This window comes from Oncorhynchus mykiss, chromosome 25 (genome assembly GCF_013265735.2).
Source record: "Oncorhynchus mykiss isolate Arlee chromosome 25, USDA_OmykA_1.1, whole genome shotgun sequence".
In the NCBI taxonomy this organism is placed as follows: Eukaryota; Metazoa; Chordata; class Actinopteri; order Salmoniformes; family Salmonidae; genus Oncorhynchus; species Oncorhynchus mykiss.
The window spans coordinates 8,529,489-8,554,363 of NC_048589.1; the positions used below are offsets into that span (position 1 = coordinate 8,529,489).

Consider the following 24,875-nt stretch of genomic DNA (forward strand, 5'->3'; position numbering starts at 1 on the left):
GAAGAAGGACACAGCCTCTAGCGTCGCACACCTCCATCTTTCCATCTTTCGAAAGATGGAGGGGTGCGACACTATTGGTTGACTCAGACAACCACCTGGAAATAAAATAGAGACGTCCAGACACTACACGATCGAGACAGAACTGTAGCTAGCTAGCCAGCCAACTAACCTTCTCCTATCAGCTTTTCATACCACAAGGTAAAAACATGAAAGCTACTGCAATGGTGATATTTACTATTATACTTTTTTTAATTGAACCTTCATTCAAATAGGAAAGTCAGTTAAGAACAAATTCTTATTTACAATGACGGCCTACCAGGGAACAGGGAGTTAACTGCCTTGTTCAGGGTCAGAACGACCGACGTTTACCTTGTCAGGTCGGAGAGTCCATCCGGCAATCTTTCGGTTACTGGCCAATAGTTGTCAATAGTTGTTGCTTAACTTAGCTGGTGGCAAGCTAGCTAGCTGGCATGGTAATGGTACAGTAAAGTTAAAGTAGCAGTAAAGTACAGTAAAGTAAAGTAAAGTAGCTCTAGCATTCATTTTCATAGGTTAGTGAGAACTATCAAAGTTGGTTATATCTAAAATATAATGCAATCTGCTAATGTTACCAAGGTTAAGTTAGTCCGTTTTAGTAAATGCTATTCAGCTCGCTAAGTTCATTAGCTATCTAGAAAACAGCTTACAGTATGGTCATGTTTATCATTTGGTAATGTTACAGGACCATTATTTTTCAAATGGGGGAGCTTTCATAGTTAGCGTCACCTCATTTTCTTTTGACTAGCTAGCTAGGTAGCTATATTATTATGCCAGCTAAGTTAGATAATGCTTTGATGTCAATGCTTTGATATCCAGGGGACAAACTATGGTTATAAACGTCTCTAGCCATAGCTAACATTACCTATGTAAAATCAATCAGTCCATGATATAGCCTCCCTGATATAGCCTAAGTTGACTAATTTGCCATGATGCTTGATTGGCCTACTTGCTTGAATACTGACAAATTTCGCGAGCTGACTGTATTAGCCTTGTTTACATTAGGTTTACTATGTATTGCTAATTGTTCTTGCAGTAGTGTGACACACTCATCATGTTGGTTTCAGACGTTTAAAAAGCCCCATAAAGGAGTAGATGTCCCGCTTGGGAACATTTGCCACCACAGGGGTTTGGCCTGCCGATCGGGCAACAGGCCAGCTCCGAGGCAGAAGAGATGGCATGACCTCTTTCAGAAGGTATGTATTATGACAACAGATAATGGCAAAACACGCAAAGACATATGACATTTGAACTTTGTGTTCATGTAGAAAACATACTGTGTTACTAAAAATGGCGGTCATTAAATGTAAGCCTTTACTACTAATGAACAGTAACTTTATTAAAATATTTGGCAATTAAAATTGTCATGGCATATTGTAACAGAGACTGTACACAGTGTCAAAGTCCCAAGTTGTGACCTTGTCAACCAATCATAACAGGTTGAGGAAAGTTCCAGAGAGCCAGGGTTCATCAACCCTTGACTACAGGTTTTGGCTGAGCTGTTTGAGAGTACTTTGAGATGGAAAGTCACCAGCAGGGGACTTCCTAAAACAGCTTCCGTATGCATCATTACAGAGAGAGAATTGTCCAATGCAGGTGCGTAGACAGCTTTGCTCGGGGGGCTTCAGAGAAGTGTCTGTGGATTTCTCCCCAGGAGGTCAAATTAATAAAGCTTACAGGCTAAAATAACATGTACTCTCTTCTCTGATTTATTGAAATTAGATTCCATACTCTAGTGTTATCTCTGTATTCCCCCCCTCCCTATATTTTAACGAGGTATCTGTCAGCTCTGTCTGCTGTTCAGACTCCTCTATTGAGGGCTGCATTTAACTTGTTGTCAATGGTAAATTTACATTTTTTGTCACATATTTTTTCCTCAACTACTATGGCTCTGCTGCCATGATGGAACACTGTTTCAGATATATATTTTGACAGGTGACTTCCTACTCTGTTCATTGTGACTATTAGGTGTCTAGGTCTTACTAGTCACTGCAACATGAAAAGTTTGTTATTTGCTGGTGCAAGTGGGGGGCACTTCAGGCTGAGCAGTAAGTTTCACACATTACCATGTGTTACAATGTCCCCTCAAACTTACTCAAAAGCTATCCCAGTGTTGAGCTGAGCGCAACTGTAGATCCAAGTCACTAGGCACCACTGTAAAGGAGTTGTCTCAACACAATACCACAGATGTCTTAAGTTGAGGGAGCTTGACCGGACTGCAGTTTGGCGTCGTAACCGACATCAGTGTGCAAATGCTCACCTTTAATAGTCACTGGCACACTGGAGAAGTGTGCTCTTCATGGATGAATCCTGGTTTGTACTGGGCAGATGGCATACAGCACCTGTGGGCCAGCGGTTTGCTGATGTCAACATTGTGAACATAGGGCACTATGGTGGGCAGTGGGGTTATGGTATGGGCAGGCATAAGCGACAGATGGCAATTTGAATACACAAAGATACCGTGATGAGATCCTGAGGCCCATTGTTGTGCCATTCATCCGCCGCCATCAGGTTTCAGCATGAAAATGCATGGTCATGTCGCAAGGATCTGTACACAATTCCTGGAAGCTGAAAATGGCCAAGTTCTTCCATGGCCTGCATACTCACCTAGACATGTCACCCACTGAGCATGTTTGGGATGCTCTGGATCGACATCCAACCATCCAATCCAATGTGTTTTGTAAGTAACTTCTTTTAAATTGCTTATACATACTATGTTTTGATTGCGTTAGAATTGTAAATATTGTGAATTTGTATGACTGTGTGCAGGGCTCCCTTGAAAATCAGGCCTTGGTCTTAATAACATTCCGTTTAACCCCCTTGGCCTATACGGATAGGGCTAAATTTCTTACAGAAGAAATATCGAAAGAATATGCATAACCATCGTGGTAATTAAAAGGGAACAGTTTGGAGATTATGGGGAAATTATTTGACTAAAGGTGAGGACAACAGTTCATCTGAAACAAGACTGAATCCAAACATTACACTCTTGATTTTATGTGCAGTCGAAATTGTCTACACTTTAAGCCGCATTTGTTGATAACAAAATCTGAAAATAACCTGGATACATTCAGTAACACGATAAGAATGTTCTTGGGAAATTTTGGGTAGGTGCAACATAATACAAAAATATTACAAGGTTTGTATTGAGGTCTAACTGGTGTTTAAAAGTGGCCACACACTGTCTCCAAAGTGTGCCAGTTCCTAAGTAATTCTAATGCCCTTTTCTGACTCAAAGAAAGAGTCTTAAACTATAAGGTGCTTTTTTTCAGCTCCCCGAACTGTGCCGTTGACGAACTAGAGAGAGCACACTTGTAGATGTTTTGTTTGGACCACAGAACCGCATCCCTGCCTTTACACAATTATTCTGGCTGTTTACGCCATCCAAAAACAGTCCATTATTAATCATAATCTGGGTCAGGTGGACATAATTTGAAAATTTGTTCTGTTGCCAACACGACTAGCTAAATTATAAAATACAAGGCTTTCAAAAGGTAATTCCGAGAAACAGATTGTAGCTTTTGTGCGCATAGAATGGAGTGCATTCAGATGTGTGGTCCGTTGCCAATTTTCTTCACAATACAACAAACCAAGGCTCATTCTGTTTAGGACAACCCAGGGTATTATGCCATGTCATCTTGTAACTGTACATCAAACATATCGATCATAAATGTTGACACTGTATACTATGTGAGTTTTACGATATGGAAATATGAAGTGCACATTTGGACTCACAGGTGCTTGGCTTGCTTGTATAACATCAAAGTTCTAATTATTATAATCATCACGTCGTCTTTCAAAATACATAGTCCTCGTAACTTACAGTATTTCCCTCACTCAGACAACAAAGCATTTGCAGAAGTTTCCCAATTAGCGGGAGGGATGTGGGGGCAACTTCTTGTCACACGCGGTGCTCAAGTTCAGAACGGCTGTCAGTCAAAACCCATACAGAGCTGTCAAGCGGAGACCCTGAGCTCTGACGTCCTGTATAGCACATTACTGTACAGCCACTGTGTTCCAATTTAGGCGCTTATCAAATCTGCCATTTTCAACCCGTATACGGGTATGAGTGTAAAGGGTTAAATATATTTAAATAAAATGTATGTACTCATGACTAAGTCGATTTGGATAAAAGAGTCGGCTAAATGGTATATTATTATATTAGTGTTATTATAGAGTTATTTAGAGCGCAGGTGAAATGAACCAACTAATTTAGGCAATCCCCTAACACCTTTAGTGTGGGTGTTGGTTCTAGAACACTGATCGTAATTATAATTACATTACAAATCCCAAGTTCACAAAGGTGAGCTTAGTTTTACTGGGGGCACAGCTGAAACTGAGAAATGAAAAACAAATGGTAAGTAGGTGTGCAGAATCTCTCCACAATATAAATTAGAGGCTTTGTATATTATATATAACACACATGACATCTAGTGGTCATATAGAGAACAGATTTACATTTATGAACAGAGATATGCCTATATCTGGTTCAGTTGTGGACATAATCGAAAGCTTCATCGTTGTCTATAACTACTTTCACACCACTTGGCAGCAAGATTATGTCAAAAGGGAAAAATGTTGGTGGAAAATGTCAGACTAAAACAGAACACACTGGAACATTTTCACCAAAGATACAATAGAATTTTCCAATTGACACAATTTGCATCATGGTGGAAGAATTTGCCTGGAAGATGTTTGTTACTTCATTAGGTAGGGAGAGGGACACAGAATATCTCTCTCGCAAAGAACCCAGTCAGGCATGGGGAACAGGGAGTTCACACGCGAGTGCTATTTGCAGCATTCTTTGAAAGGACTCATCCTTCCATCCACCCAACCTGGTATCGAAAGATGCTCTCTAGTTACACTCCACAGTAATACACAGGTCACCCTATAGATTGTGCAGTATGCCCGCTTGTGTATGCATAGTGTGTGTGTGTGTACCACTGACCCTGAAGCTGTCAGGGGAGTCAAGGTGCAGCCTCTGTCTGATGTCCTCAGATGCTCCGGCACATAGCCTGTAGAAGATGTGGTAGTTCCTCTCCTCTTTACTCTGCATGCAAATCCTTGACTTCTCCAGCAGGTAGTGAGACACGAAGCCACCCACCACTTTACTCTGTCACACACACACACACACACACACACACACACACACACACACACAATGTGGGCCAATGAAGCAACAATGAAATTGACCAAAATATGCATTATTTGAAAATGTATTAGCCACAGAAAATGATGTCTAACCTTTTCATTGAAGTGGATTTCCACAAATTTCCCAAACCGACTGCTGTTGTTATTTCTGACTGTCTTGGCGTTTCCAAAGGCCTCAAGCAGGGGGTTTGCTGAAATGTACAGGCACAAAATAAGTATTGGGATCTCTTCTACTTTGGATGGCCAAAGTACGATTTGGAAGTTATTGGTGAAGTTATTTGTTAAATCCTACCTTGAACAATTCTCTCATCAATATCTTGACCCGTTCCGTATGATGTTGTTAAATATCTATAGGATGAAGAATAGCAATGATGCTACAGTATATGACGTTAATCTTTGGACTAGGGCTATCAACTCAAGTTAACTTTTTGTAATTTGAGTGGACACATTTTTTCACCATGATTTATCGCATTGTCTGAAAGCGTTCAAAATACACTGAAAACATCCAAAATACATCATCTATACAGCTAAAAACATTTTTTTTAAAAACACTCCATAAAAAATATATATACAGTGCCTTGCGAAAGTATTCGGCCCCCTTGAACTTTGCGAGTTTTTGCCACATTTCAGGCTTCAAACATAAAGATATAAAACTGTATTTTTTTGTGAAGAATCAACAACAAGTGGGACACAATCATGAAGTCGAACGACATTTATTGGATATTTCAAACTTTTTTAACAAATCAAAAACTGAAAAATTGGGCGTGCAAAATTATTCAGCCCCCTTAAGTTAATACTTTGTAGCGCCACCTTTTGCTGCGATTACAGCTGTAAGTCGCTTGGGGTATGTCTTTATCAGTTTTGCACATCGAGAGACTGACATTTTTTCCCATTCCTCCTTGCAAAACAGCTCGAGCTCAGTGAGGTTGGATGGAGAGCATTTGTGAACAGCAGTTTTCAGTTCTTTCCACAGATTCTCGATTGGATTCAGGTCTGGACTTTGACTTGGCCATTCTAACACCTGGATATGTTTATTTTTGAACCATTCCATTGTAGATTTTGCTTTATGTTTTGGATCATTGTCTTGTTGGAAGACAAATCTCCGTCCCAGTCTCAGGTCTTTTGCAGACTCCATCAGGTTTTCTTCCAGAATGGTCCTGTATTTGGCTCCATCCATCTTCCCATCAATTTTAACCATCTTCTCTGTCCCTGCTGAAGAAAAGCAGGCCCAAACCATGATGCTGCCACCACCATGTTTGACAGTGGGGATGGTGTGTTCAACTGTGTTGCTTTTACGCCAAACATTACGTTTTGCATTGTTGCCAAAAAGTTCAATTTTGGTTTCATCTGACCAGAGCACCTTCTTCCACATGTTTGGTGTGTCTCCCAGGTGGCTTGTGGCAAACTTTAAACAACACTTTTTATGGATATCTTTAAGAAATGGCTTTCTTCTTGCCACTCTTCCATAAAGGCCAGATTTGTGCAATATACGACTGATTGTTGTCCTATGGACAGAGTCTCCCACCTCAGCTGTAGATCTCTGCAGTTCATCCAGAGTGATCATGGGCCTCTTGGCTGCATCTCTGATCAGTCTTCTCCTTGTATGAGCTGAAAGTTTAGAGGGACGGCCAGGTCTTGGTAGATTTGCAGTGGTCTGATACTCCTTCCATTTCAATATTATCGCTTGCACAGTGCTCCTTGGGATGTTTAAAGCTTGGGAAATCTTTTTGTATCCAAATCCGGCTTTAAACTTCTTCACAACAGTATCTCGGACCTGCCTGGTGTGTTCCTTGTTCTTCATGATGCTCTCTGCGCTTTTAACGGACCTCTGAGACTATCACAGTGCAGGTGCATTTATACGGAGACTTGATTACACACAGGTGGATTGTATTTATCACCATTAGTCATTTAGGTCAACATTGGATCATTCAGAGATCCTCACTGAACTTCTGGAGAGAGTTTGCTGCACTGAAAGTAAAGGGGATGAATAATTTTGCACGTCCAATTTTTCAGTTTTTGATTTGTTAAAAAAGTTTGAAATATCCAATAAATGTCGTTCCACTTCATGATTGTGTCCCACTTGTTGTTGATTCTTCACAAAAAAATACAGTTTTATATCTTTATGTTTGAAGCTTGAAATGTGGCAAAAGGTCGCAAAGTTCAAGGGGGCCGAATACTTTCGCAAGGCACTGTATATTGTTTGACAGCCCTACTTTTAGATCAGTGAAATTACAGAAAACATGGCTTATACACTGACGACCAACGTCATTACACAACATCAGGGCTCGACATACAGGGCTACCCGCTGGCCCAGGGGGGTTGAGGAAACCCTCTGGATCTGTCAATCATCCACGTCAGTGGCCCACTTGTGCCAGTGATACAAATATTGTAATAATGCTATTTTCAATTTAGGCTATATAATAATTGATAAAACAAATAAAGAAATTCCTAAAGCTATTAGGTCTGTAGATTATTTATCACGAACGCACAGTACACATTGCCTATTTTGAGCGGAAAATCTGTTGGGCAAGAGTGCACAGCTCTCAACTGGTTGTCGTGTGGAACAGCTCACAGCATAACAGAAGACTGTTAAAAATCACTAATAACAGCCTTTTGAGACCCAGAGTCACACAGAGTTACTGTGCACATGCAAGGGTGCGCTTCATACTGCTTCAACGTGATAGCTACAGGGCCAAAACAGCTGAGAAGTTTAGTCTCGCGCTACAACACTCTTAATTGTTGCGGAAATTGACCCATTGTTTTCGCCGTGAAATGTTATCTCGCTCAGTCTATCTTTAATATTTTAAAAGGTTGTCTGTAGTAACTAACAAGATCATAGTAGTCAGTAGTATTTTAGGCCAGACCTGAGGACAAACTTTGTGTTTTCTGTCTTCCCGGCCCCAGATTCTCCAGACACTATGATAGACTGGCTCATCTTCAGCACCCTCATGTCCCGGTAAGCCTTGTCCGCTGAAAGACAGAAAGCCAAAGAAAACACAATCAATCAAGTAATGATCTGATGCTTTGGCAACACTTTTACATGACATAGTCCTAGGCTTTATTCAAATGTATGTCAAATGTAGCCATTGCTTTACATTTAAACACACTACATTTATGACCAGTAACCAGGCAGTATAGCAGCCACTGATGTAATAGAGATGTCTGCCCTCACCGATAGCGTAGACGTGAGGTGGTAGAGTGCCCAGGGACCGGCCCTGATAAGACTTGATGGTCTCTGGAGCGTACAGTTTGGGTATGTCATAGTAAGGGTTCACCGCAATCAAGATGTTGGCCACATAAGTCTGTGTAGCAAAAAGTCACATTTTTAATCATCACATGAGCTAGAGCACACGTGGCCAAACTCATTTCATGGAGGGCCGAGTGTCTGCGGGTTTTCAATCATCCCTTGTACTTGATTGAGAAATGAAGGTCACTAATTAGTAAAGAACTCCCCTCACCTGGTTGTCTAGGGCTTAATTGAAAGGAAAAAAACAAACATCCTCAGACACTCGGCCCTCCGTGGAATGAGTTTGACACCCGAGAGCTAGAGCATCTGAATTTCACAACTAGGCATATGACCAACAGATGTCTCTTACAGGAAGAGAATGGTCTATCTTAAAGGCCTAGGATTAATCTACAATTGATTTGTAATGAGATGAGGACATCTTACATAAATCTTGTCTTTACTGTACCGCACTCGGACGTTGTTTAAGAGTGTGCCTTCATTCAGGTACATAAGAGAACCTGAAAGAGAGAAAAACAGTCACTCATGAGAAAGCATCCTTTAAAGAGATTCTCCGGTACTTTTGAATACTTTTTAGCCAGTAGTTATGAAAGTAGCACTCACGAGCCAGAAGTGGTCCCCAAAAACTGCTTACTATGTCACATATGTGCAGATACTGTATGTGCAGCTTGCATGGCGGCACAGCTTGCATGGTGCCGCAGAATTCTACGGAACGTTATTTAAGTGCCAACCACTGGTACCATTAATGCTAGTTAGTGCTAGTTTGACCAACAGAGGGCACCTTTGAGAAGCATTTGATAGCCATCAATAGAAGCTGTACTAGAACATTTTAAAACCTTTTTTGTAAGAACATAGTATATGGGACTGATTTTAAGAAATTTTGCTTCATTAATTTGCTTAATATTACGGGGTTTCTAATTCAAGAAAAACTAAAAACCCTCTGGGTTTCTGTTAGGATGGAAAGGAAAATATGGTGCTGTACAACGTGACAGTTGGGAGTAGGCTACAGTACTTGGCTATTTAGCTAAAGAATCCCTGTGTTGTGCGGGACAGGGGTTCAATTCCCCAACTGGGAGGAAGGGGTAGGGTGTCCTTGTAAATAAGAATTTGTTCTTAACTGACTTGCCTAGTTAAATAAAGGTTACACTAAGAGCATAACATTTCTACACCATAATTGTATACAGTGGGGCAAAAAAGTATTTAGTCAGCCACCAAGTGCACAAGTTCTCCCACTTAAAAAGATGAGAGGCCTGTAATTTTCATCATTAGGTACACTTCAACGATTATAGACAAAATGAGAAAAAAAATCCAGAAAATCACATTGTAGGATTTTTTATGAATTTATTTGTAAATTATGGTGGAAAATAAGTATTTGGTCAATAACAAAAGTTTATCTCAATACTTTGCTAAATACCCTTTGTTGGCAATGACAGAGGTCAAACGTTTTCTGTAAGTCTTCACAAGGTTTTCACACACTGTTGCTGGTATTTTGGCCCATTCCTCCAAGCAGATCTCCTCTAGAGCAGTGACGTTTTGGGGCTGTTGCTGGACAACACGGACTTTCAACTCCCTCCAAAGATTTTCTATGGAGTCGAGATCTGGAGACTGGCTAGGCCACTCCAGGACCTTGAAATGCTTCTTACGAAGCCACTCCTTCGTTGCCCGGGCGGTGTGTTTGGGATCATTGTCATGCTGAAAGACCCAGCCACGTTTCATCTTCAATGCCCTTGCTGATGTACGGAGGTTTTCACTCAAAATCTCACGATACATGGCCCCATTCATTCTTTCCTTTACACGGATCAGTCGTCCTGGTCCCTTTGCAGAAAAACAGCCCCAAAGCATGATGTTTCCATCCCCATGCTTCACAGCAGGCATGGTGTTCTTTGGATGCAACTCAGCATTCTTTGTCCTTCAAACACGACAAGTTTTTACCAAAAAGTTATATTTTGGTTTCATCTGACCATATGACATTCTCCCAATCTTCTTCTGGATCATCCAAATGCTCTCTAGCAAACTTCAGATGGGCCTGGACATGTACTGGCTTAAGCAGGGGGACACGTCTGGCACTGCACGTCTGGCACTGCAGGAGTCCCTGGCGGCGTAGTGTGTTACTGATGGTAGGCTTTGTTACTTTAGTCCCAGCTCTCTGCAGGTCATTCACTAAGTCCCCCCGTGTGGTTCTGGGATTTTTGCTCATCGTTCTTGTGATCATTTTGACCCCACGGGGTGAGATCTTGCGTGGAGCCCCAGATCGAGGGAGATTATCAGTGGTCTTGTATGTCTACCATTTCCTAATAATTGCTCCCACAGTTGATTTCTTCAAACCAAGCTGCTTACCTATTGCAGATTCAGTCTTCCCAGCCTGGTGCAGGTCTACAATTTTGTTTCTAGTGTCCTTTGACAGCTCTTTGGTCTTGGCCATAGTGGAGTTTGGAGTGTGACTGTTTGAGGTTGTGGACAGGTGTCTTTTATACTGATAACAAGTTCAAACAGGTGCCATTAATACAGGTAACGAGTGGAGGACAGAGGAGCCTCTTAAAGAAGAAGTTACAGGTCTGTGAGAGCCAGAAATCTTGCTTGTTTGTAGGTGACCAAATACTTATTTTCCACCATAATTTGCAAATAAATTAATTAAAAATCCTACAATGTGATTTTCTGGATTTTGTTTCTCATTTTGTCTGTCATAGTTGAAGTGTACCTATGGTGAAAATTACAGGCCTCTCTCATCTTTTTAAGTGGGAGAACTTGCACAATTGGTGGCTGACTAAATACTTGTTTTGCCCCACTGTATAACGATATTTTGGAGGTGATTTCATATGAAAAAAAACGAAAGTGAGCGATTGTAATCTGAATAAAGGTAAAAATTGTATTTGTAAAGGCCAAAACATTTATTTCTGTTTTTACCGCTGGACCAATTGTGCGCTGCCCTATGTGCCTCCCAATCACGGTAAGCTGTGATACATAATAATAGTTTTTGTTGTATTATTTGTTTGGTCTTTTCTGGTGGATTAAACTGAAATTGCAACCAATCACGTCCGGTTGTGATACAGCCAACCTAACTTAGAAATACATTTGACGATAGAATTCTCCCCTACCCTCCTTCTAGGCAAGTCTATTCTCCAGCTACCTGCTAATAGATATAATGGCGCTGTACAATGTGACTGTGTGTGTTTGAAAGAGTATTTTCCAGTAAGCAACCATTTGTTTACCTTCATTAGACAACTTGGTTCTAATATTTCTGTAATTCAGTGATGTTTATTCCCATAGTAATTTGTAATGGATCCATAACTAAATAAACATCAGCATTTTGAAAGAGTATTTTTATCATAATTATATTAACGAAAGCATAAAGATATTGATGAAGAAATACTGTACTGCTGTTTTGAGTTAGAAATGTAACACTTCAGAGTACTTAATCATTGAATACATTGCAGGCAGGTGGAAGTTCACACCTACTGTAGCCAGGCTATTAAGAGTCTATTGTCCTGCTAATCGGGCCACAAGTGCTAATCGGGCCACTACTGTAAATAAAAACACAGCATCTTGTTTACATTTCATTATTGTAACCACAATGTCACAAATAAATAACATGACCGGCCAGGAGTGGGCTACAGTAAGAGCTAAATAATCTTAACAAAATATAAGAATAAAAGCCTTAGCGTAACAACAGTTTTAGTAAGTAATACTGAAGTCGTGCACAAGTATCAGTTTCTATTTAGGTTTATGTCACCCATTCATTGTCAGAGACACAGTAGGACCCGAAAGCATAATCAGTGCTCTAACTCCCCGTTGTGCTGGTATGAAGCAATGAAGTGGTGACGCAGAGTACCGTACAAAACCACAAATGACCTCTAAGTCCTGCAGCATAATCGCAAAAACTTTTAGTGGAGCAACCACTGTATGAACTACACATTGACACCTCTAGCCCAAAGCGGGAGGTTTAAAGATAATAATCTTAGTCACCCAAGTACCGGAGCATGTCTTTAAAAACATCTGCACATTAAGTTACATACACCAACATAAAGTCCATACCAGTCAAGCCAACTTGAGGATAGACAAAAGTAATGTGTGAACTTACAGTTATCCTCCATATGTTTGTTGACATCCTCCTCAGCAGGGAACACTTGGTTCATAGAAGCCAGAAAGGTCTGCAACATCAAAAGCACTTCTGTTATAAACATTTACACCATCTAAACATTTTAATGAGAAGTCCTCTGTTACGGTGAGTGAATGAGGACCCAAAAGCGAACTAACTTAAACAGAGCTTCTTTAATAACAAAACATAGGTAGGCTCAGATAGACCGGCAGATTCCGACAGGACAGGACAAGGTTACAGCAAACATGACGATAGTCTGGCTCAGGCATGAAACACAAACAAACAAGAATCCGACAAGGACAGGAGCAGAAACAGAGGGAGATATAGGGACCTAATCAGAGGGAAAAAGGGAACAGGTGGGGAACGGGGTGAATGGGTAGTTAGGAGGAGACAGGGAACAGCTGGGGGAAAGAAGGGGAGAAAAGGTAACCTGACACGACCAGCAGAGGGAGACAGGGTGAAGGGAAAGGACAGAGACAAGACAACATGACAGTACCCCCCCACTCACCGAGCGCCTCCTGGCGCACTCGAGGAGGAAACCTGGCGGCAACGGAGGAAATCCTCGATCAGCGCACGGTCCAGCACGTCCCGAGAGGGAACCCAACTCCTCTCCTCAGGACCGTACCCCTCCCAATCGACAAGGTACTGGTGACCACGGCCCCGAGGACGCATGTCCAAAATCCTGCGGACCCTGTAGATGGGTGCGCCCTCGACAAGGATGGGGGGGGGGGGGGGGGAAGACGAGCGGGGGCGCGAAGAACGGGCTTAATGCAGGAGACGTGGAAGACCGGGTGGACGCGACGAAGGTATCGCGGAAGAAGAAGTCGAACTGCGACAGGATTAATGACCCGAGAAATACGGAACGGACCAATGAACCGCGGGGTCAACTTGCGAGAAGCCGTCTTAAGGGGAAGGTTCTGAGTGGAGAGCCAAACTCTCTGACCGCGACAATATCTAGGACTCTTAGTTCTACGCTTATTAGCAGCCCTCACAGTCTGCGTCCTATAACGGCAAAGTGCAGACCTGACCCTCTTCCAGGTGCGCTCGCAACGTTGGACAAAAGCCTGAGCGGAGGGGACGCTGGACTCGGCGAACTGAGATGAGAACAGCGGAGGCTGGTACCCGAGGCTACTCTGAAAAGGAGATAGCCCGGTCGCAGACGAAGGAAGCGAGTTGTGGGCGTATTCTGCCCAGGGGAGCTGTTCTGACCAAGACGCAGGGTTGCGAAAAGAAAGACTGCGTAAGATGCGACCAATAGTCTGATTGGCCCGTTCTGCTTGACCGTTAGACTGGGGGTGAAAGCCGGAAGAGAGACTGACGGAAGCCCCAATCAAACGGCAAAACTCCCTCCAAAATTGAGACGTGAATTGCGGACCTCTGTCCGAAACGACGTCTGACGGAAGGCCATGAATTCTGAAAACATTCTCGATGATGATTTGTGCCGTCTCTTTAGCAGAAGGAAGCTTAGCAAGGGGAATGAAATGGGCCGCCTTAGAGAACCTATCGACAACCGTAAGAATAACAGTCTTCCCCGCTGACGAAGGCAGTCCGGTGACAAAATCTAAGGCGATGTGAGACCACGGTCGAGAGGGAATAGGAAGCGGCCTGAGACGGCCGGCAGGAGGAGAGTTACCGGACTTAGTCTGCGCGCAGACCGAACAAGCAGCCACGAAACGACGCGTGTCATGCTCCCGGGTGGGCCACCAGAAACGCTGGCGAATGGAAGCAAGCGTACCCCGAACGCCAGGGTGGCCGGCTAACTTGGCAGAGTGAGCCCACTGAAGAACGGCCAGACGAGTAGGAACGGGAACGAAAAGAAGGTTCCTAGGACAAGCGCGCGGCGACGGAGTTTGAGTGAGTGCTTGCTTTACCTGCCTCTCAATTCCCCAGACAGTCAACCCGACAACACGCCCCTCAGGGAGAATCCCCTCGGGGTCAGTGGAGGCTACTGAAGAACTGAAGAGACGAGACAAAGCATCAGGCTTGGTGTTCTTAGAGCCCGGACGATAAGAAATCACGAACTCGAAACGAGCGAAAAACAGCGCCCAACGCGCCTGACGCGCATTAAGTCGTTTGGCAGAACGGATGTACTCAAGGTTCCTATGGTCAGTCCAAACGACAAAAGGAACGGTCGCCCCCTCCAACCACTGTCGCCATTCGCCTAGGGCTAACCGGATGGCGAGCAGTTCGCGGTTACCCACATCATAGTTACGTTCCGACGGCGACAGGCGATGAGAAAAATACGCGCATGGGTGGACCTTGTCGTCAGAGAGGGAGCGCTGAGAAAGGATGGCTCCCACTCCCACCTCTGACGCGTCAACCTCGACAACGAACTGTCTAGAGACGTCAGGTGTAACAAGGATAGGAGCGGATGTAAAACGATTCTTGAGGAGATCAAAAGCTCCCTGGGCGGAAACGGACCACTTAAAGCACGTCTTGACAGAAGTAAGGGCTGTGAGAGGAGCTGCCACCTGACCGAAATTACGGATGAAACGACGATAGAAGTTCGCGAAGCCGAGAAAGCGCTGCAGCTCGACGCGTGACTTAGGGACGGGCCAATCAATGACAGCTTGGACTTTAGCGGGATCCATCTTAATGCCTTCAGCGGAAATAACAGAACCGAGAAATGTGACGGAGGAGGCATGAAAAGTGCACTTCTCAGCCTTCACAAAAAGACAATTCTCTAAAAGGCGCTGGAGGACACGTCGAACGTGCTGAACATGAATCTGGAGTGACGGTGAAAAAATCAGGATATCGTCAAGGTAAACGAAAACAAAGATGTTCAGCATGTCTCTCAGGACATCATTGACTAATGCCTGAAAGACAGCTGGAGCGTTAGCGAGGCCGAAAGGAAGAACCCGGTATTCAAAGTGCCCTAACGGAGTGTTAAACGCCGTCTTCCACTCGTCCCCCTCCCTGATGCGCACGAGATGGTAAGCGTTACGAAGGTCCAACTTAGTGAAAAACCTGGCTCCCTGCAGGATCTCGAAGGCTGAAGACATAAGAGGAAGCGGATAACGATTCTTAACTGTTATGTCATTCAGCCCTCGATAATCTATGCAGGGGCGCAGAGACCCGTCCTTCTTCTTGACAAAAAAAACCCCCGCTCCGGCGGGAGAGGAGGAGGGGACTATGGTACCGGCGTCAAGAGCTACAGACAAATAATCCTCGAGTGCCTTACGTTCGGGAGCCGACAGAGAGTATAGTCTACCCCGGGGGGGAGTGGTTCCCGGAAGGAGATCAATACTACAATCATACGACCGGTGTGGAGGAAGAGAGGTGGCCCTGGACCGACTGAACACCGTGCGCAGATCGTGATATTCCTCCGGCACCCCTGTCAAATCACCAGGCTCCTCCTGTGAAGAAGAGACAGAGGAAACAGGAGGGATAGCAGACATTAAACATTTCACATGACAAGAGACGTTCCAGGAGAGGATAGAATTACTAGACCAATTAATGGAAGGATTATGACAAACTAGCCAGGGATGGCCCAAAACAACAGGTGTAAAAGGTGAACGAAAAATCAAAAAAGAAATGGTTTCGCTATGATTACCAGAAACAGTGAGGGTTAAAGGTAGCGTCTCACGCTGAATCCTGGGGAGAGGACTACCATCCAGGGCGAACAAGGCCGTGGACTCCCTTAACTGTCTGAGAGGAATGTCATGTTCCCGAGCCCAGGTCTCGTCCATAAAACAGCCCTCCGCCCCAGAGTCTATTAAGGCACTGCAGGAAGCTGACGAACCGGTCCAGCGTAGATGGACCGACAAGGTAGTGCAGGATCTTGAAGGAGAGACAGGAGTAGTAGCGCTCACCAGTAGCCCTCCGCTTACTGATGAGCTCTGGCTTTTACTGGACATGAAGTGACAAAATGACCAGCAGAACCGCAATAGAGACAGAGGCGGTTGGTGATTCTCCGTTCCCTCTCCTTAGTCGAGATGCGGATACCTCCCAGCTGCATAGGCTCAGCTCCCGAGCCGGCAGAGGAAGATGGTAGTGATGCGGAGAGGGGGGCAACGGAGAACGCGAGCTCCTTTCCACGAGCTCGGTGACGCAGATCAACCCGTCGCTCAATGCGAATAGCGAGTTCAATCAGGGAATCCACGCTGGAAGGGACCTCCCGGGAGAGAATCTCATCCTTTACCTCTGCGCGGAGACCCTCCAGAAAACGAGCGAGCAAAGCCGGCTCGTTCCAGCCACTGGAGGCAGCAAGAGTGCGAAACTCAATAGAGTAGTCTGTTATGGATCGATTACCTTGACATAGGGAAGACAGGGCCCTGGAAGCCTCCTCCCCAAAAACAGATCGATCAAAAACCCGTATCATCTCCTCCTTAAAGTCCTGATACTGGTTAGTACACTCAGCCCTTGCCTCCCAGATTGCCGTGCCCCACTCACGAGCCCGTCCAATAAGGAGAGATATGACGTAGGCGACACGAGCAGTGCTCCTGGAGTAAGTGTTGGGCTGGAGAGAAAACACAATATCACACTGGGTGAGGAACGAGCGGCATTCAGTGGGCTCCCCAGAGTAACACGGCGGGTTATTGATTCTGGGCTCCGGAGATTCGAAAGCCCTGGAAGTGGCCGGTGGATCGAGGCGGAGATGGTGAACCTGTTCTGTGAGGTTGGAGACTTGGGTGGCCAGGGTCTCAACGGCATGTCGAGCAGCAGACACTTCCTGCTCGTGTCTGCCTAGCATCGCTCCCTGGATCCCGACGGCTGAGTGGAGAGGATCCGAAGTCGCTGGGTCCATTCTTGGTCGGATTCTTCTGTTACGGTGAGTGAATGAGGACCCAAAAGCGAACTAACTTAAACAGAGCTTCTTTAATAACAAAACATAGGTAGGCTCAGATAGACCGGCAGATTCCGACAGGACAGGACAAGGTTACAGCAAACATGACGATAGTCTGGCTCAGGCATGAAACACAAACAAACAAGAATCCGACAAGGACAGGAGCAGAAACAGAGGGAGATATAGGGACCTAATCAGAGGGAAAAAGGGAACAGGTGGGGAACGGGGTGAATGGGTAGTTAGGAGGAGACAGGGAACAGCTGGGGGAAAGAAGGGGAGAAAAGGTAACCTGACACGACCAGCAGAGGGAGACAGGGTGAAGGGAAAGGACAGAGACAAGACAACATGACATCCTCCACCAGTAGCGGTGTACTAAGAGCCATAACATGTTCTAGTTCAATTTAGGAGATATACACTGCTCAAAAAAATAAAGGGAACACTAAAAAAACACATCCTAGATCTGAATGAATGAAATATTCTTATTAAATACTTTTTTCTTTACATAGTTGAATGTGCTGACAACAAAATCACACAAAAATTATCAATGGAAATCAAATTTATCAACCCATGGAAGTCTGGATTTGGAGTCACACTCAAAATTAAAGTGGAAAACCACACTACAGGCTGATCCAACTTTTATGTAATGTCCTTAAAAAAAGTCAAAAGGAGGCTCAGTAGTGTGTGTGGCCTCCACGTGCCTGTATGACCTCCCTACAACGCCTGGGCATGCTCCTGATGAGGTGGCGGATGGTCTCCTGAGGGATCTCCTCCCAGACCTGGACTAAAGCATCTGCCAACTCCTGGACAGTCTGTGGTGCAAAGTGGCGTTGGTGGATGGAGCGAGACATGATGTCCCAGATGTGCTCAATTGGATTCAGGTCTGGGGAACGGGCGGGCCAGTCCATAGCATCAATGCCTTCCTCTTGCAGGAACTGCTGACACACTCCAGCCACATGAGGTCTAGCATTGTCTTGCATTAGGAGGAACCCAGGGCCAACCCCACCAGCATATGGTCTCACAAGGGGTCTGAGGATCTCATCTCGGTACCTAATGGCAGTCAGGCTACCTCTGGCGAGCACATGGAGGGCTGTGCGGCCCCCCAAAGAAATGCCACCCCACACCATGACTGACCCACCGCCAAACCGGTCATGCTGGAGGATGTTGCAGGCAGCAGAACGTTCTCCACGGCGTCTCCAGACTGTCACGTCGGTCACATGTGCTCAGTGTGAACCTGCTTTCATCTGTGAAGAGCACAGGGCGCCAGTGGCGAATTTGCTAATCTTGGTGTTCTCTAGCAAATGCCAAATGTCCTGCACGGTGTTGGGCTGTAAGCACAACCCCCACCTGTGGATGACGGGCCCTCATACCACCCTCATGGAGTCTGTTTGTAACCGTTTGAGCAGACACATGCACATTTGTGGCCTGCTGGAGGTCATTTTGCAGGGCTCTGGCAGTGCTCCTCCTGCTCCTCCTTGCACAAAGGCGAAGGTAGCGGTCCTGCTGCTGGGTTGTTGCCCTCCTACGGCCTCCTCCACGTCTCCTGATGTACTGGCCTGTCTCTTGGTAGCGCCTCCATGCTCTGGACACTACGCTGACAGACACAGCAAACCTTCTTGCCACAGCTCGCATTGATGTGCCATTCTGGATGAGCTGCACTACCTGAGCCACATGTGTGGGTTGTTGACTCCGTCTCATGTTACCATTAGTGTGAAAGCACCGCCAGCATTCAAAAGTGACCAAAACATCAGCCAGGAAGCATAGGAACTGAGAAGTGGTCTGTGGTCACCACCTGCAGAACCACTCCTTTATTGGGGGTGTCTTGCTAATTGCCTTTAATTTCCACCTGTTGTCTATTCCATTTGCACAACAGCATGTGACATTTATTGTCAATCAGTGTTGCTTCCTAAGTGGACAGTTTGATTTCACAGAAGTGTGATTGACTTGGAGTTACATTGTGTTGTTTAAGTGTTCCCTTTATTTTTTTGAGTAGTGTATATAGATATACACTACTCATTCAAGGGTTTTTCTTTCTTCTTTTTTTTACCATTTTCTACATTGTAGAATAATAGTGAAGACATCAAAAAAATGAAATAACATATGGAATCATGTAGTAACCAAAAAAGTGTTAAATCAAAATATATTTTATTTTACTTCCGACTTCAACGGTGTGTGTGTGTGTGTGTGTGTGTGTGTATGTATGTATGTATATATATATATAGCTAACAGCGTGGTTAGTTAGCTAAGTCTTAAGCCTTGTTCACATTGGCAGATTGAAGTGCACATCTGATTCAAATCTTTTTTCTTTATTTTTTCCAGTCTGAACGGTCAAAAAGCAAATAGAATCAGATAATTCAAGCCACCTTCGTAGGTGGTTTGAAATAAGATACAAATCTGATTCCTGGCCACGGGACAAATCTGATTTATTTGGTATAACTTGTTGCTTTCTAGCTACTCTGCTGACAGTTTATAAAATACAGTGGCTTGCGAAAGTATTCACCCTCCTTGGCTATTTTTCCTATTTTGTTGCCACTAGAGTCCCACATACCCTAGAGAGGTTAATGGTGCTCCGTGGGATGTTCAAAGTTTCTGATATTTTTTTAGAACCCAACCCTGATCCGTACTTCTCCACAACTTTGTCCCAGCCCTGTTTGGAGAGCTCCTTGGTCATCATGGTGCACTTTTGCGTTTTTATTTATTTGAATAAGTAATTTTTTTCAATTCACTTCACCAATTTGGACTATTTTGTGTATGTCCATTACATGAAATCCAAATAAAAATCCATTTAAAATACAGGTTGTAATTAGAGGTCGACCAATTAATCGGAATGGGCGATTAATTAGGGCCGATTTCAAGTTTTCATAACAATCGGAAATCTGTAATTTTTTATACCTTTATTTAACTTTCAATGATGGCCTAGGAACGGTGGGCTAACTGCCTTGTTCAGGCAAAACGACAGATTTTTACCTTGTCAGCTCAGGGATTCAATCTTGCAACCTTACGGTTAACTAGTCCAACGCTCTAACCACCTGCCTCATGAGGAGCCTGCCTGTTACGCGAATGCAGTAAAAAGCCAAGGTAAGTTGCTGGCTAGCATTAAACTTAACTTATAAAAAACAATCAATCAAAATCACTAGTTATCATGGTTGATGATATTACTAGTTTATCTAGCGTGTCCTGCGATGCATATAATCGATGCGGTGCGCATTCGCGAAAAAGGACTGTCGTTGCTCCAACGTGTACCTAACCATAAACATCAATGCCTTTCTTAAAATCAATACACAGAAGTATATATTTTTAAACCTGCATATTTAGCTAAAAGAAATCGAGGTTAGTAGGTAATATTAACCAGGTGAATTTGTGTCACTTCTCTTGCGTTCATTGCACGCAGAGTCAGGGTATATGCAACAGTTTGGGCCGCCTGGCTCATTGCGAACTAATTTGCCAGAATTTTACGTAATTATGACATAACATTGTGGTGGTAGGCAGCAACAGGCTCGTAAGCATTCATTCAAACAGCACTTTAGTGTGTTTTGCCAGCAGCTCTTCGCTGTGCTTCAAGCATTGCACTGTTTATGACTTCAAGCCTATCAACTCCCGAGATTAGGCTGGTGTAACCGATGTGAAATGGCTAGGTAGTTAGCGGGGTGCGTGCTAATAGCGTTTCAAACGTCACTCGCTCTGAGACTTGGAGTGGGTGTTCCCCTTGCTCAGCATGGGTAACGCTGCTTCGAGGGTGGCTGTTGTCGATGTGTTCCTGGTTCGAGCGAGGAGAGGGATGGGAGCTATACTGTTACACTGGCAATACTAAAGTGCCTATAAGAACATCCAATAGTCAAAGGTATATGAAATACAAATCGTATAGAGAGAAATGGTCGTAAAATTCCTATAATAACTACAACCTAAAACTTGTTACCTGTGAATATTGAAGACTCATGTTACAAGGAACCACCAGCTTTCATATGTTCTCATGTTCTGAGCAAGGAACTTCTTACATGGCACATATTGTACTTTTACTTTCTTCTCCAACACTTTGTTTTAGCATTATTTAAACCAAAATGAACATGTTTCATTAGTTATTTGAGGCTAAATTGATTTTATTGATGTATTATATTAAAGTTAAACATAAGTGTTCATTCAGTATTGTTATTATTACAAATAAATAAATAAATACTTTTTTTCATTTTTAAATCGGCCGACTAATCCGTATCGGCTTTTTTTTGGTCCTCCGATAATCGGTATTGGCATTGAAAAATCATAATCGGTTGACGTCTACAGTGAAGAGAACTTTTTGCCAGCCCTATCTGGTCCAGCGACGGTGGGTTTGTGCCCATAGGCAACGTTGTTGCCGGTGATGTCTGGTGAGGACCTGCCTTACATCAGGCCTACAAGCCCTCAGTCGAGCCTCTCTCAGCCTATTGCGGATAGTCTGAGCACTGATGGAGGAATTGTGCATTCCTGGTGTAACTCCGGCAGTTGTTGTTGCCATCTGTCCCGCAGGTGTGATGTTCGAATGTACCGATCCTGTGCAGGTGTTGTCACATGTAGTCTGCCACTGCGAGGACGATCAGCTGTTCATCCTGTCTCCCTGTAGTGCTGTCTTAGGTGTCTCACAGTATGGACATTGCAATGTATTGCCCTGGCCACATCTGCAGTCCTCATGGCTCCTTTTAGCATGCCTAAGGCACGTTCACGCAGATGAGCAGGGACCCTGGGTATCTTTCTTTTGGTGTTTTTCAGAGTCGTAGAAAGGCCTCTTTTGTGTCGTAAGTGTTCTTAACTGTGACCTTATTTGCCTACCGTCTGTAAGCTGTTAGTGTCTTAACGACCGTTCCACAGGTGCATGTTCATTAATTGTTTATGGTTGATTGAAACAGTGTTTAAACCCTTTACAATTAAGATTTGTGAAGTTATTTGGATTTTGACTAATTACAGTAGGGAGTATTTGATAACCTGCAAAATCGGCAGTGTTTCCTACTTACAACGCATGTAGATGTCTGTAATTTTTATCATAGGTACACTTCAACTGTGAGAGACGGAATCGAAAAAAATCCAGAAAATCACATTGTATGTTTTTAAGTAATTAATTTGCATTTTATTGCATGACATAAGTATTTGATCACCTACCAAGCAGTAAGAATTCCGGCTCTCACAGACCTGTTAGTTTTTCTTTAAGAAGCCCTCCTGTTCTCCACTCATTACCTGTATTTACTGCACCTGTTTGAACTCGTTACCTGTATAAAAGACACCTGTACACACACTCAGTCAAACAGACTCCAACCTCTCCACAATGGTCAAGACCAGAGAGCTGTGTAAGGACATCAGGGATAAAATTGTAGACCTGCACAAGGCTGGGATGGGTTACAGGACAATAGGCGAGCAGCTTGGGGAGAAGGCAACAACTGTTGGCACAATTATTAGAAAATGGAAGAAGTTCAAGATGACGGTCAATCACGCTCTGTCTGGGGCTCCATGCAAGATCTCACCTCGTGGGGCATCAATGATCATGAGGAAGGTGAGGGATCAGCCCAGAACTACACGGCAGGACCTGGTCAATGACCTGAAGAGAGCTGGGACCACAGTCTCAAAGAAGAAGAACCATTAGTAACACACTACGCCGTCATGGATTAAAATCCTGCTGCGCACGCAAGGTCCCCCTGCTCAAGCCAGTGCATGTCCAGGCCCGTCTGAAGTTTGCCAATGACCATCTGGATGATCCAGAGGAGGAATGGGAGAAGGTCATGTGGTCTGATGAGACAAAATAGAGCTTTTTGGTCTAAACTCCACTCGCCGTGTTTGGAGGAAGAAGAAGGATGAGTACAACTCCAATAACACCATCTCAACTGTGAAGCATGGAGGTGGAAACATCATTCTTTGGGGATGCTTTTCTGCAAAGGGGACAGGACGACTGCACCGTATTGAGGGGAGGATGGATGGGGCCATGTATCGCGAGATCTTGGCAAACAACCTCCTTCCCTCAGTAAGAGCATTGAAGATGGGTTGTGGCTGGGTCTTCCTGCATGACAACGACCCAAAACACACAGCCAGGGCAACTAAGGAGTGGCTCCGTAAGAAGCATCTTAAGGTCCTGGAGTGGCCTAGCCAGTCTCCAGACCTGAACCCAATAGAAAATCTTTGTAGGGAGCTGAAAGTCCGTATTGCCCAGCGACAGCCCCGAAACCTGAAGGATCTGGAGAAGGTCTGTATGGAGGAGTGGGCCAAAATCCCTGCTGCAGTGTGTGCAAACCTGGTCAAGAACTACAGGAAACGTATGATCTCTGTAATTGCAAACAAAGGTTTCTGTACCAAATATTAAGTTCTGCTTTTCTGATGTATCAAATACTGATGTCATGCAATAAAATGCAAATGAATTACTTACAAATCATACAATGTGATTTTCTGGATTTTGTTTTAGATTCCGTCTCTCACAGTTGAAGTGTACCTATGATAAAAATTACAGACCTCTACATGCTTTGTAAGTGGGCAAACCTGCAAAGTCGGCAGGGTATCAAATACTTGTTCTCCCCACTGTATCTTTGAAAGACAGGGTCCTGAAAAAGCGATGTTTCTTTTTTTCTGAGTTTACATTTTTATTATATATATAATTTTTTACATATATACAGTGCATTTCGAAAGTAGTCAGACCTTCACTTTTTCCACATTTTGTTTGTTACAGCCTTATTCTAAAATTGATTCAATGCCTCCCCCCCTCATCAATCTACACAAAATACCCCATAATGTCAAAGTGTAATATTGTTATATACACATATACATACAATATACATTAAAAGCTGAAATGTCTTGAGTCAACCCCTTTCATACCTAAGGTCCCTTAATTGAGTAGTGAATTTCAAGCACAGACTTTTTCAAGCACAAAGATCACAGAGGTTTTTCAATGCCTCGCAAAGAAGGGCACCGATTGGTAGATGTTTCAAAATACAATAAGCAGACGTTGAATATAATCCCTTTGAGCATGGTTATTAATTAACTAGGCTTTGGATGGTGCAAAATAATGCTTTTTATTCATTGTTGGAAATACCAGTCACTGGAAATACAGTGGGGCAAAAAAGTATTTAGTCAGCCACCAATTGTGCAAGTTCTCCCACTTGGCCTGTAATTTTCATCATAGGTACACTTCAACTATGACAGACAAAATGAGAAAAAAAATCCAGAAAATCACATTGTAGGATTTGCAATGAATCTATTTGCAAATTATGGTGGAAAATAAGTTTTTGGTCAATAACAAAAGTTTATCTCAATACTTTGCTATATACCCTTTGTTGGTAATGACAGAGGTCAAACGTTTTCTGTAAGCCTTCACAAGGTTTTCACACACTGTTGCTGGTATTTTGGCCCATTCCTCCATGCAGATCTCATCTAGAGCAGTGATGTTTTGGGGCTGTTGCTGGGCAACACAGACTTTCAACTCCCTCCAAAGATTTTCTATGGGGTAGAGATCTGGAGACTGGCTAGGCCACTCCAGGACCTTGAAATGCTTCTTACGAAGCCACTCCTTCGTTGCCCGGGCGGTGTGTTTGGGATCATTGACATGCTGAAAGACCCAG

General features: G+C 43.9%; 1 protein-coding gene across 7 annotated transcripts in view; it reads right to left on the reverse strand.

Moving 5' to 3' along the window:
• LOC110505310 (unconventional myosin-VI) overlaps positions 1 to 24,875 on the reverse strand; it is a 98,926-nt gene that overhangs the window by 53,555 nt on the left and 20,496 nt on the right. For all 7 annotated transcript variants that reach the window (XR_005039460.1, XM_036962303.1, XM_036962305.1 and 4 more), the window contains exons 3-9: positions 12,510 to 12,579; positions 8,858 to 8,931; positions 8,360 to 8,489; positions 8,052 to 8,157; positions 5,480 to 5,535; positions 5,281 to 5,378; positions 4,985 to 5,149 (exon numbers count right to left, since the gene is read on the reverse strand). Coding sequence is in view for 6 of the 7 variants with exons in the window: in XM_036962303.1 (XP_036818198.1) it covers positions 4,985 to 5,149; positions 5,281 to 5,378; positions 5,480 to 5,535; positions 8,052 to 8,157; positions 8,360 to 8,489; positions 8,858 to 8,931; positions 12,510 to 12,579 (699 nt within the window). In the remaining variant the exon portion in view is untranslated. The remainder of the gene's footprint in view (positions 1 to 4,984; positions 5,150 to 5,280; positions 5,379 to 5,479; positions 5,536 to 8,051; positions 8,158 to 8,359; positions 8,490 to 8,857; positions 8,932 to 12,509; positions 12,580 to 24,875) is intronic.